Raw genomic sequence first — 13,295 nt, 5'->3', positions numbered from 1 at the left:
TTGGGTAGATCCACAGTGGAGCATAATGTTGGCTGGTAGAGGATAGATTTAGGAACCACAGACATACAATATGCCTTAACAAGAAACAATATTTTTAGAAAATTATTTTCTTTCACCTTATCTGGAATGTTTGTATGATAATCACCTGGGACGACATGCAGAAATTTTGGCTGATTGACTAATTGATTGATTAAAATCGGCATTCATTTTCTAAATATTATTTTTTTTAAAGGCATGGATGTAACAAACGGAGAACGAGACCTACTCACCTTCCTTCACCCCGTGGATCCAGCTCAGGCCAGTCTGGATGTCTGCAATGTCCTGATATCAACAGGACCAATGAAGCCAGTGATTAGTTGCAGCAGTCAAGTGACTAGATGAGTGTGTCAGAGGTTTCTTTGATGATGCGCTCTTTAGTCACCGGACTGCTGCAGCCAATCAGAGGCTTCAGTGGTCCTGTAGACATCTGGACGGCACAGACATTGCTTCCTAATCCAACACAGATCTCGAGGGTGGCCTGCTCTGGATCCATGATGGTGATGGAAAGCAAGTAGGAGTATTCCTCTGTTTGTTTATTTTGAAAACAATCATGCTTTAAAAAAAACAGCGACTTATGGCGGTTTCACACCAGTTTGAAGCAGTTCCTCCAAAATGGGCAGAACAGGGGTGGAACGGAACATGGCTAACTTTACACGTCAAATTCAGCAAAAGTGCTAGAGGTTTTTTTAATGGCAGAATTGCAATTTTTTTTGGTGAGGCGCGTGCCACAGAGAAGATGTGCTAAATTCATTAATTAATTCAGTGTATCGTACTCCAACAAGCCTTTCATTAATACTGGATGTGCATATTCTTAATGAATTGGCCCCAAAGTGATTGGTAATGGTTGGAAATTAATTTTAAAGGGAACCAGTCACCAGTTTTTGAGCCTATGGACAAATGCCACCACCTTCAACTGCCCTTGTGCTGCATTCCACAAACATGTCTATCAGCTCCTGACTCCCCCTGTAAGCACCCCAAAAATATGATTTGATATTCTCCCTCATTGCATGTAAATGAGAGTCATCCGTTCCGATGGACGTCCTTGCTGCGGTGTCTGTCATCTCTGCTCCTAATCTTTTAGTCGGAACCATTTGAAACTTTTTCCTACAAACCAATGCGTCAAGTCACCTTAGTTTTTAATAATAATAATAATAATCTTTATATTTATATAGCGCTAACATATTCCGCAGAGCTTTACAGTTTGCACACATTATCATCTCTGTCCCTGATGGGGCTCACAATCTAAATTCCCTATCAGTATGTCTTTGGAATGTGGGAGGAAACCGGAGTACATGGAGGAAACCCACGCAACCACGGGGAGAACATACAAACTCTTTGCAGATGTTGTCCTTGGTGGGATTTGAACCCAGGACTCCAGCGCTGCAAGGCTGCAGTGCTATCCACTGAGCCACCGTGCTGATTCTCTTAATTTAAAGAAATCTGTAAGTAAATTACAGCTGCTTGTGCTCGTGCTGCAATGGTCTCCTGGCTTCACGTGACCGCTGCAGCTAATCAGTGGCCACTGAGAGATCGAGGTTGACAGCTGCAGTCAGAGTTGGAAGAAACAGTTTAGCAGACCTGTTTTCTAACTTGGACAGGATATGACCATTATTTAGTTTTAGGACCGCCATGTACCCATTTTTAAACTAATTAGAACATTTTCAAAAAAAAATAAAAAATACCTGGAAAGTGCTTCTTCCACTAGGACTTGTGACATGGGTTACGGAACGCTGGTCAACCAAGTCCAGGGCGTATAGAGCAGTCGGCCCAAAGATAAACTTCAATCTAAAAAAATATAATGAAAAAGAATCAAATATAATACTGTACGTAAGCCCTACAAAGTCTAATTAGTAGCATATTATCACTCCAACGTAACAACAGCTGTAGTCTCCAAGATAGAATCCATCCAATAAATGGTGCCCTATCCCATGTAGAAAATATCAGTGTGTTATCTCCTAACTAAACTTTGAACACTTTTTTAATATATTTTTCAGGCACTTTTATTTCCTGCAGATCGGTGGAGATTTGTACATTTAACAGATATGGCTCAACCCCTTTAACATGCAGGGTGATGCAACAAGGATGGCACAAAATTCTAGTTTCAAAAATTAGAAACAAGAGAACATCATAACACAAATGTATTCATATAAAATACACACAACCTATCAAAGTGTTATCTACATGCTACCAATTTCCATTGGTGACACAGCAGATGTCTAGGCGGTTTTCCAGTTCTGTGCCATCAAGTCCTCGGATATGGATTCCACTGTTTCAGTCATTTTTTGTCTCAGGCCTTTTAGATCCTGTGGCTGGAGAGGCAGATACACTTACCGCAATCCTTGATGAAGCCCCACAGAAAGACATTGCAGTGTGTTAGATCTAGCGATTATGAAGGTCAGCTCAACAATGGTGAAACGTTTCAGAGATTGACAGTAGCTTTTAACATGTTAACAGCCGCGAGTGGAGCATGATTCCACCCGCAGCTGTTAGAGGAATATGACAGCTCATCAGATCAGCTGTCATGTGCCTGAAAACATGCTGGCCCAGCGCCAGAGCCTGCATCAAATGCCGGGACACAACCTATGACGTACCCAAACGTCATAGGTCATGTAGGGGTTGTCCGGTCCAAACTGATAAGTCTGCAGTCACTCTCTGTGACTGCAGACTTATGAATCCCCCCCCCCAGCACATGGATTCACTGGTTTCTGATCCGAGAACAAAGGGTGTGTATAAGTTATGCATACTCCTGGCCAGGACCTGTCTAGTGGGCGTGGCCTCTCTCCATACAAGTGTATGGAAGCGAGGCCGCATCCACTGGCCGGGAGAATGTTTAACATATGAATATCCTCTGGTCCTGGCTCAGAAGCTGGCGAATACCCGCAGCGCACAGTGTCTGGATTCACACTGTGACTGCAGACTTATCAATTTGGACCGGACAACCCCTTTAACATCCACCTACCATGCTGCTGAAAAGAAGCAGCTTTTAGTGTGCGTATTAGGTAGCCGATACAATAACAAATATCACTCCACCATCTGTGTACAAGAGGATCTGGGAGATAGGAGCTACATACAATGCAAGATCACCAGCACTGGAGATATAGGTGGACTTTTTTTTTTTTTTTTTAAGTTATTCTAATTTATGTTTTCTTTTATGATGTAATCAAGTAAATTAATATTAACATAGTGTATTGAAATATGCAAAATACAAATTAGCTTAACAGATAAAAAAAAACTTACCCCAGTAGATGTTCATCAGAAACTGAAAAACAGAAACATAACAAAAAAGGGATATAAACATTGAGTAAAAAACTGTGCATGCATGTCATTGTTCTAGACACACAATAGCCATACATAACCATAGATGTCCAGGGACAAAGTATACAGATGTATTTTGCTGGTGGTTTTGCCGGTAGCCGAGCTCATATACACAGGATCCACCTTTTACCATCGGCACACTCACATATATCAGTGTGAATTTTTACATCAGTGAGACACGAGCCGTTATTCCTCCATGTGGCATCGGTTTGCCACCGTTTTGAACCAGTTTTTCAAAAATCAGGTAATCGTGTAGACTGAACCTTTTTTATCCATTCATTCTTGGCAATAGAGCAGCTCAAAACGGATGAAACACGGATGCAAAACTGAAGTACAAAAGTAGATCCTCTATGTTCCACCCGTTTTATGACTGACCTGCGAAACAGATGAGAATAGGATGTGTGCAGTCTCGCAGACCCATTTTAAAAAAAGAAACAGATGTGTATCGATCAATGGGACTCTATGGGTCAGTGTGCTGCCCAAGGGCAAAAAATGGACCTCATACAGATGTGTCATGTGTGAACGTAGTTAAGGTTCATTTCCCTCAGTACATGTGCAGCAGCCCCCCCCCCCCCCACCATGCACGCACTGTGCGATGCGGGGATTCACCAGTTTCTGACCCGGGACCGGAGGGTATGTATGAGTTATAAGATATTTGACAGCGTCATCACCCCTATACTGCTGTACGGCAGCACCTCAAATATAGCCTGACGGGCAGAGCTGGGCCGATTCCCCATTTGGTTCACTATCCACAAGAGGGCGCTATAACACCAGGAGCACATACAGAGGGGCAACCCCAGCTCCCACCATCATAAAGCCCTGTTGAGTCGAAGCCCAGAGCAAGGCAGGAACCCCGGTAGCCAGCCCAGCCAAAGTCAACAACACACCCTGACAAAAGCCCAAATAAAGGGGACCTCAGAAAGCTGCAAGAACTGATACATAAAAGGATGGAAAAGTGAATGAGAGAACGCCCAGAAACTCATCATATATCAGTCACTGTGGAGCGACTACACTTTGGTCCCATATCTGGAGAGGTTACGACACCCCAAAGACAGGCAGACCATGAGTCTGCACAGATTGAGTGCCCACAGTCTAGAGGTGGAAATAGGGCAGAACCGATAGACATACAAGTCGCGCGAGAACAAACTGTGTCAGCTGGGGGCCATGGAGGACGAGGCGCACTTCCTGCTACACTGCAACAAATACACAACGGTGACGGCCTCCCACTTCCAGAGACTCCACTCAAATCCTGGACTTCCCACCCATGGACGAGGAGAGGAAACTCCTAATTCTTCTGGGGGGGAAGAGGAATCAACGGTGGAGATTGCCGCCCAATATTGTGCCCTCTGACATCCCATCCCCATAACCCAGGTCCCCCTCCCCTGTCATACTTATTTTTTTTTATTGCTTTGCAACACTAATTGTATTTTGGTTCTGCCAATAAAGCCTATTTAAATGAGAGAGCGAGAGAAAGAAAAGGGCGAGAGAGAGAAAGAGCGAAAGAAAGAGGGAGCGAGAGAAAGAGCGAGAGAGAGAGCAAGAGAAAGAGCGAGAGAAAAAGAGAGCAAGAGAAAAAGAGAGCAAAAGAAAGAGAGCAAGAGAAAAATAAAGAGAAAGAAAGCCAGAGAGAAAAAAAGAGAACAAGAGAGAAAAAAAAAAAAGAGAGTAAGAAAAAAAAATAAAAAGAGAGCGAGAAAAAAAGAGAGCGAAAGAAAGAGTGAGAGAAAAACAGAGCGAGAGAAAGAGAAAAAGAGCAAGAGAAAGCAAGAGAGAAAAAAAGAGAGAGAAGTTAAAGAGCCACCCTGGACTCGTTCTGTTTAGTGGGTTTGACCCCTTTCTCGAACATCCGTGATGAGTGAATCTCGCAATATCCTTATACATCACTACACCCACAATATGTGTAGATACCGTATATAAATGACTGGGTCTCAATACGCGCCACGAAATACAAGCACAATTTAACACATTGATACATCAACAGATTCCTCCTATCAAATGGTAACGCCAATGAATACAAGGAAGACATATTTTAATTGCACTTTATATCCATGTATGTGTTATTTGTATATAGCCAACTAATAAAGCATTACATAAAAACGCATAAATATCTCTGCAGAATTTCTTCGAAAACACAGTGACCATTTAAACATAACAAAAACAGATTTATGAAGTAATGTGCTAAGACCTTAGAAAACACAACTTGGATTCTTCATAGTATTTAGACACAGGGGTTTCCTTGACCTTAGTCATGTGCGGATGAGATTCCCCTCCTCAGTACAATGCTGGTCACAGGTAACTTTCCTGCCATTGTCGCACCACGCTGTGCTATACTCCGCCCCAGACATAACACTATTGAGCATAGACAAGGAAAGCCAGTGTAAAAGTCATCGCTGTGTTTTTGTTAGGAAATAAATCTATCAACCTGAAAACTAAAAAGAAAAGGCATATGGTGACCACATGTAAAATCCCCCCCCCAAAAAACAGTGATCTTCCCAGCAGAAGAACAAAGGACTATTGCTTCTGATGGAGAACAATCGCCATTAACCCTCCGCTATGGAACGGATACCACATAATTATAGAAGTGCTAATGTTCTTGATACGCCCGGCGAAGCGCTGAGCTGTGAGATGATGAGATACTCGAAGCTGAACAGGAAACGTGAGAAATGAGATCTAGGCTCTAGTAGGAGTGAACAATTCCCATTATGATATTGGCAATGCCGTCGCCTGAAGTGGATGACACTCGGAATGTTTTTCAAGGCAGCAATGATAACAGAAATAAAGCGAGTGATAATCAAGCGGGACGAAGCCATATTATTATAATGAACATTTACTAGAGCGTCATCCAAAGCCCAACAGATATTAGAAAGGACGACGGGCAGAGGTTTTGTATTGCAACCATTTTATTATCATCAACATTGCACTATTTTCCTAAAAGCACATTTGGAGCATCTGCTTTTGGATGAGGATAATTCTATGTTCCCCTTGTGTCTGTCTGCATGTTTGAGAACAGAATGGGTGGAATAAGGGCAAACAACCTATAAGATTTTAGAGGTGAAAGATAAAGCCAGAGAATAAGGATACACATGATTTTTTTTCTTTGCCACTATTTTTTGGGGTATAGTTTGATCACATCCATTAAGGGTCGCATATTGTATTAAATGAAAATCATGAGGAAAACAAATGTGGCAAAATACAGGTGCTTCTCACAAAATTAGAAGATCGTCAAATAGATGATTTACTTCAGTTCTTCAATACAAAAAGTGAATCATATATAGAGAGTCATAACACACAGTGATCTATTTCACGTGTTTATTTCTGTTAATGTTGATGATTATGGCTTGCAGCCAATGAAAACCCAAACGTCATTATCTCAGTAAATTATTATACTTTATAACACCAGCTTGAATCTGGTTGCATACTTTTGGGTCTCCCTGTATATAGCTTTACTATGTATCGGTGACTTTTCAGAACAAGCCATTGGGTGTGTTCATTCGGAAGAACACCATTTCTGACCATCATATGAGCAGTATCCTATAATTAAACACCAATTTACCCCTCCTAATTTGTAGTTGTCTCTGATCTAGTGGGTAAAGAGCATCTGTTATGATGTCTCCCATACACTGCACACACAGAGACCGTGAGAATGGATGTCACACAGATATTCCAAGTTGGAGAATCAGAAAAAACTTGTCGGATATGCCAACTGATGAAGACTGTCCAAAGTCAGGTAGATTATTATTATACATTTTTATAGCGCCATTTATTCCATGGCGCTTTACATGTGAATACGAGGCAAATATAGACAAATACATTAAACATGAGCAGATAAGGCACACGGGTACATAAGGAGGGAGGACCCTGCCCGCGAGGGCTCATGAAGATTTATTTATTTTTGTTATTGGGCATTTCGGAGGTGATCCAACTCCTCTCTCAGATACATGTATCTGACTCTGGACATCCTTCATCCACTGGCGGCACTATACGCCTAGGACCCAGCGGTCGGAGCAGCAGCCGTCTATTGTGGACTCACACCAGTGTTGTACCTGTTAGTCAGAACCTCCCCAGGTGAGCAGTGCACGATCCGGTGCTCAAACTAGATCCGCGGATTTACACCAGGAGCACTTTCCCCATCTTTCTACCCAGATTTTCCAAATACAAGAATAATGTCTGAAAAGAATTTTAAAAGCTACACAATTCAAGGTGAAAGTACGATCCCACGAGCTCACAAAATGTGTGCTGAGCTGGGCGGTTTGCAGGGCTGAGAGAGCTGCATAATTACAAAAGTAACAGCCACAAAGTGAAGTGCTTATTTCTACTTTCATTATTACGCAGCAATACATTCTACCTGATTTTCACATATTACACGGTTACAGAGCAATTACCAGCAGATACTAAGCTTCCGAGAAGCTAACCATGTAAAAGAGGGACTTCTGACAACTACAAGTGGGGACAGCACAGATGACTTGATTTTTATTAAGACATACTAGATTTTACATATCCAAAAATAATATCGCCCACACTAAAGTTTGTCAAATTTCGGCCCGATCCCATATTTCCAGCCACTCACCAATCGGTACACCCCCTACCACTCAGGAGATGACACCAGTAGAGATGGGCGGACCCCTGGATGTCCGGGTTCAGCCGAACAGTTGAAAGTTTGGATTCAGGTACCGGAACAGTACCCGGGCCAGGACCCCATTCGCTTGAATGGGGGGCCTGAACATCCAGTGTTTGCCACACTGTCATATGTATGACAGCGCGGCAAATACTGCTTCTGATCGGCGGTAAAATCATTACCGCTGGTCAGAGAGCCGCAGTTCCCATGCTGTCAAATGGCAGCGTGAGCCAGCAGCTGAGATCGGAGGAAGTTTACCTCCGGTCACTGGCGTCGGGCTGCTGGGACTACTGCTCCCATCAGCCTACGCCTGCTGCCGCAAGTAACAGCGAGAGCATGCGGCGTCTGATGGGTCATTGATTTCAAACTTTTTAAGTTTAATTAATCTCTTCTGAACCAACCGTAAACTATAAACATCTGGGATTTCTGCTTTCTACTCTGCAGTAACGTTATTAAATGTCAGTGCATAGTAGAGCGGCTGCACAAGATCACGCAGCTGGGAGCAGAGAGCTAGCTGTCAGACACAGCCAGACTCCCTTTAGAAAAGGTAGGAAGGGTTTATTACCGTCTCTGCATGCTCGATCACTGTATATAGAGCTGAACAAGCACTCCGGTACCTGCGGTCATGGGGTTACTGGGTGCAGGAACTAAAAAAAAAAAATTGTGGTAGCATAGTTTTTTGAAGAGCTAATGGTCTTCACTAGGAGCAGTATTTCCTAGCATAAAATACAAATTGCTGTGGGGTGTTGTGACTGTGTGTAACAGTATGTGATCCTCTTTCTTGTTTTTCAAAGTTGCCAAAGTATGGAGAGGTATGGAGACATATTCTAAAAACAAACTAAAACCAAAACAGATTAAAGTCATCAGAGGGCGCTTATGAATTGCGAGATATTTAAAGGGATTGTCCAGGCTTTGGATTAAAGCATGCACTCACTCTATGTGCACTGATAAGATTCTCCGGGGCTGGCATGGGGTGTGTGACTGTATGTGATTTGCATACGTGCGGTCACGTGCCAACTAGAAATCTGCTGCACACGTCTAGTTGGAATGAGGCCAGAAGTTTACAAATTGCATACTTGCGGTTAAATGATCGCCTGCTCCCGGCACCGGAGAATCCTGATAGTGTACACTGAGGATTCACAGGTCTGCAGTGACATTATGTTACTGCACACTCAAGCCCAAAGACGGGACAGTCCCTTTAATGAAAGTTAGATGAAGCACATAAGTGCATAGAGTGGAGATAAAAGCTGGAAATGGATAAGATTTATTTTTCAGAAAGGGTTTAATAATAAATAACAAGAATAAAAAAATAATAAGTTTAAAAAGTGATCTTATCGGATTCAGGAAACAATTTTGTTTTTCTCAGAGCAGTTTTAATTGCACGGTGTATATTTTCTACTAGACTGTTAATTTATCAATACATCTTAGTGGCGCCGTTACTTTTGATTTTCCTCATTACTTTCTGTAAATAATTGAACATCTGGAGGACTTGTCTCCACGTCAGGCTGTACCGAGACCAGAAAACCTCTCGTCACAGAAACACATTCAGACATGAGCAAGCCGACACGATCCGTGAACTAAAATAGTCAGAAAAACTGATGCAACGAGTCCGTCCGATCTGGCAGCAGGTGTGTTATCTACGGTCAATACAATTTTTGACCTAAATAAAAAATATTTGCTGTTATTTGTGAAGGCTTGGCAACTTCTCAGAGCCGAATCTTGATTTTGGCAGGAAACAGAATGACTGCCGACCATTGAGCTAAGCAATGAGAAGAATGAAATCAGCAGGGAAATAAGAAAAATCAGCCGCATGAAATATTTACCCAAGATATAAAGATGTAACTCACTTCCAGTCACACGTTACCACCATGGGACAATAACCTTCCAGACTTAGAAAATGCTATAAAATGGTGCACTCAGCGAGAAATTACTTTGCCATATGGAAATCATAAACGGTCATGGCTTTCCTGCTCGGGACCCCCAATATGTGGAGAACTGCTAGTTAGAGGCACGTGCTGTCGCCCCAGCCACCCATTATGTAGTCACACACTCGTGTAATACTATATACAGCAATCAGCGGGTAATGATTACGGTACATTTATATAGCGCCGACCTATGCCGCAGCACTTTACAATTCAGAGGGGACTTGTACAAACAAAATAAGACATTACAGAGTAACACATAGTTTAACAATTACCAGGAGGAGCGAGGGCCCTGCTTACAAGAGCTTACAATCTACGCAGAAAGAAGAATGACACAAGAGGGGAAAAAGTGCTTGTAATGTATGATCCAGACATCAATATAATAAATAGGGGGTTTTAAAAGGGTTCTTCCCGTCTCCAAGATCCTCTCTCAATATGTAGTGGGTGCAATAATAATAATATTAGCAAATACCTCCTATTAGAAATGTAGTATAGTTCTTCTGATTCGCTATGTCGCTTACCCGATGTGCAGGGCACTGCAGTACGTTAGGTAGCCATGGTTACGACCACCGAACTAAGGCTGTGTGCCCACGTTGCCTTTTTTACGTGTTTCTGCCTCGTTTTTTGCCGCAGCGGAAACGCTTAAAAAACGCATTAAAAAAAGGCTTAAAAAAAACGCATTCCCATGCAATCCTATGGGATTCCGCAGTTGCAGTGCCCATGCTGCGGATTTTCCCGCGGCGGAATCGCGTAGCGGTAAAATCCGCAGCATGTTAATTATTTCTGCAGAATCGCAGCGATTCCGCAGCCATAGGATTGCATTGAAATGTTCACTTTACGCATGTGGCTATGCCCGCCATGCGTAAAGTGAGCGCTTCATGTGCGGATGGTACCCATGTCTGGAGGAGAGGAGACTCTCCTTCAGGCTCTGAGATCCATATTCATGTAAAAAAAAAAAGAATTAAAATAAAAATTAGGGATATACTTAGCTTCTGATTGCCCCCGGAGTCCTCCCGGGTCTCAGCGGTGCACGCGGCGGCTTCCGTTCCCAGGGATGCATTGCGCGAATCACTTGAGATGACATTGCGGTCACGCGGCCGTGACGTCACAAAGGTCCTTTGCGTAAAGCATCCCTAGAAATGGAACGTACCGGGAGTGCCGCTGAGGAGATCGGGGGCAGTCGGAAGGTGAGATAAAACAATATATTTTTATTTTTTTTATTACTTTTAACATTCTATCTTTTACTATTGATGCTGCATAGGCAGCATAAATAGTAAAAAGTTGGTCACACTTGTCAAGCACTATGCTCGACAAGTGTGACCAACCTGTCAATCACTTTTCCAAAAGATGCTTCAAATCGCTTGGAAAACGCAAGTATTCTGCAAGCTAAAAACGCTTGTGTTTTGTGGGAAAACGCATGCGAATTCCACATGCGTTTTACCCACGGCAGGGAGTTGCGGAAATGCTGCGGACATTTTCCGAAGCATTTCTGCAACGTGGACACATAGCCTTACTGTCACTATATGAGTGGTCATAACCATGGAGTATGTGACATAGCGAATCGGAAGAACTATACTGCATTACTAATTGGAAGTATTTACTAATTTATTAACTATTTACCACTACATATTGGGATAGGATCCTTGAGATGGGAATACCTCTTTAAATAATGCTGCATGAACTAGTCACCAGCCAGTATCTGTCCAAGTATAAATACAAAGTGTTATTGTGCGCATGGAAGATGTAGGAACAGATGATCATAGGGATAGATACTCAAGAAAAATTAGGAAGGGAGAACAAGGAATAGTTATATTAGTGAGAAAAGGTGAGGTGTTAAGCCTGTCTAAAGAAATGTATTTTCACTTAAAAGAGTGGAATGGCAATTATGGGTAGAGGGCGCAGAGGCAGGAGATGTAGGGTGGTGCAGCACTGTGGAGCGCTTTGTGGGTGAGGGTGATAAATTTATATTGAATGCTAACGGATGGGCAACCAGTGCAACGACTGGCACAGGGTGTAGGCATCGGTGCAGTGATTGGACAGAAATATGAACCTGGCTGCTGCATTCAGGATAGTTTGAAGAGGGGAGAGTAGTATGAGGGTGACCGATAGTAGAGAATTGCGACGAGATGAGAATGAATCAGAGCAACAGTAACGGCTTTTGCAGAATCAAAAACAAGAAAAGGTTGAATTCTTGAGATGTTTTTGAAGTGCAGGTGACATGAGCGAGTGATCGCATGTGGGGAGTGAAGGTTAGATCTACACTGTGTGCAGAATTATTAGGCAAGTTGTATTTTAGAGGATTATTTTTATTATTGATCAACAACTATGTTCTCAATCAACCCAAAAGACTCAAATATCAAAGCTTAATATTTTTGGAAGTTGGAGTGTTTTTTTTTTAGATTTGGCTATCTTAGGAGGATATCTGTTTGTGCAGGTAACTATTACTTTGCAGAATTATTAGGCAACTTAATAAAAACCAAATATAGTCCCATCTCACTTGTTTATTTTCACCAGGTAAACCAATATAACTGCACAGAAATGTTTACTCCTAAATTTTGACATGCAAAAACAAAACCCCAAAAAATTAGTGACCAATATAGCCACCTTTCTTTATGACACTCAGCAGCCTTCCACCCATAGATTCTGTCAGTTGCGTGATCTGTTTACGATCAAGATTGCGTGCAGCAGCCACCACAGCCTCCAGACACTGGTCCGAGAGGTGGACTGTTTTCCCTCCCTGTAGATCTCACATTTTATGAGGGACCACAGGTTCTCTATGGGGTTCAGATCAGGTGAACAAGGGGGCCATGTCATTATTTTTTCTTCTTTGAGACCTTTACTGGCAAGCCACGCTGTGGAGTAGTTGGAGGCATGTGATGGAGAATTGTCCTGCATGAAAATCATGTTTTTCTTGAAAGATACCGACTTCTCCCTGCACCACTGCTTGAAGAAGTTGTCTTCCAGGAACTGGCAGTAGGTCTGGGAGTTGAGCTTCACTCCATCCTCAACCCGAAAAGGTCCCACAAGTTTATTTTTGATGATACCAGCCCATACCAGTTCCCCACCTCCACCTTGCCAGCGTCTGAGTCGGAGTGGAGCTCTCTGTCCTTTACTGATCCAGCCTCTGGCCCATCCATCTGGCCCATCAAGAGTCAGTCTCATATCATCAGTCCATAAAACCTTTGAAAAGTCAGTCTTAAGATATTTCTTGGCCCAGTCTTGATGTTTTATCTTATGTTTTTTGTTCAAAGGTGGTCGTTTTTCAGCCTTCCTTACCATGGCCACGTCCCTGAGTATCGCACACCTTGTGTTTTTTGTTACTCCAGTAACGTTGCAGCTCTGAAATATGGCAAAACTGGTGGCAAATGGCATCTTAGCAACTTCACGCTTGATTTTCCTCAATT

At 42.6% G+C, this 13,295-nt stretch overlaps 1 protein-coding gene across 1 annotated transcript in view; it reads right to left on the bottom strand.

Annotated features, from left to right (window-relative positions):
* Positions 1-13,295, bottom strand: part of ZSWIM7 (zinc finger SWIM-type containing 7) — a 107,529-nt gene that overhangs the window by 82,433 nt on the left and 11,801 nt on the right. The window contains exons 3-4 of the mRNA XM_069761116.1: positions 3,277-3,298; positions 1,722-1,824 (exon numbers count right to left, since the gene is read on the bottom strand). Of these exons, the coding sequence (XP_069617217.1) occupies positions 1,722-1,824; positions 3,277-3,298 (125 nt within the window). The remainder of the gene's footprint in view (positions 1-1,721; positions 1,825-3,276; positions 3,299-13,295) is intronic.

The sequence above is a fragment of the Ranitomeya imitator genome, chromosome 3 (genome assembly GCF_032444005.1).
Source record: "Ranitomeya imitator isolate aRanImi1 chromosome 3, aRanImi1.pri, whole genome shotgun sequence".
NCBI lineage: Eukaryota > Metazoa > Chordata > Amphibia > Anura > Dendrobatidae > Ranitomeya > Ranitomeya imitator.
Note: the sequence above shows the minus strand (reverse complement) of the source record. Positions and strands in the feature narration are given on the sequence as shown.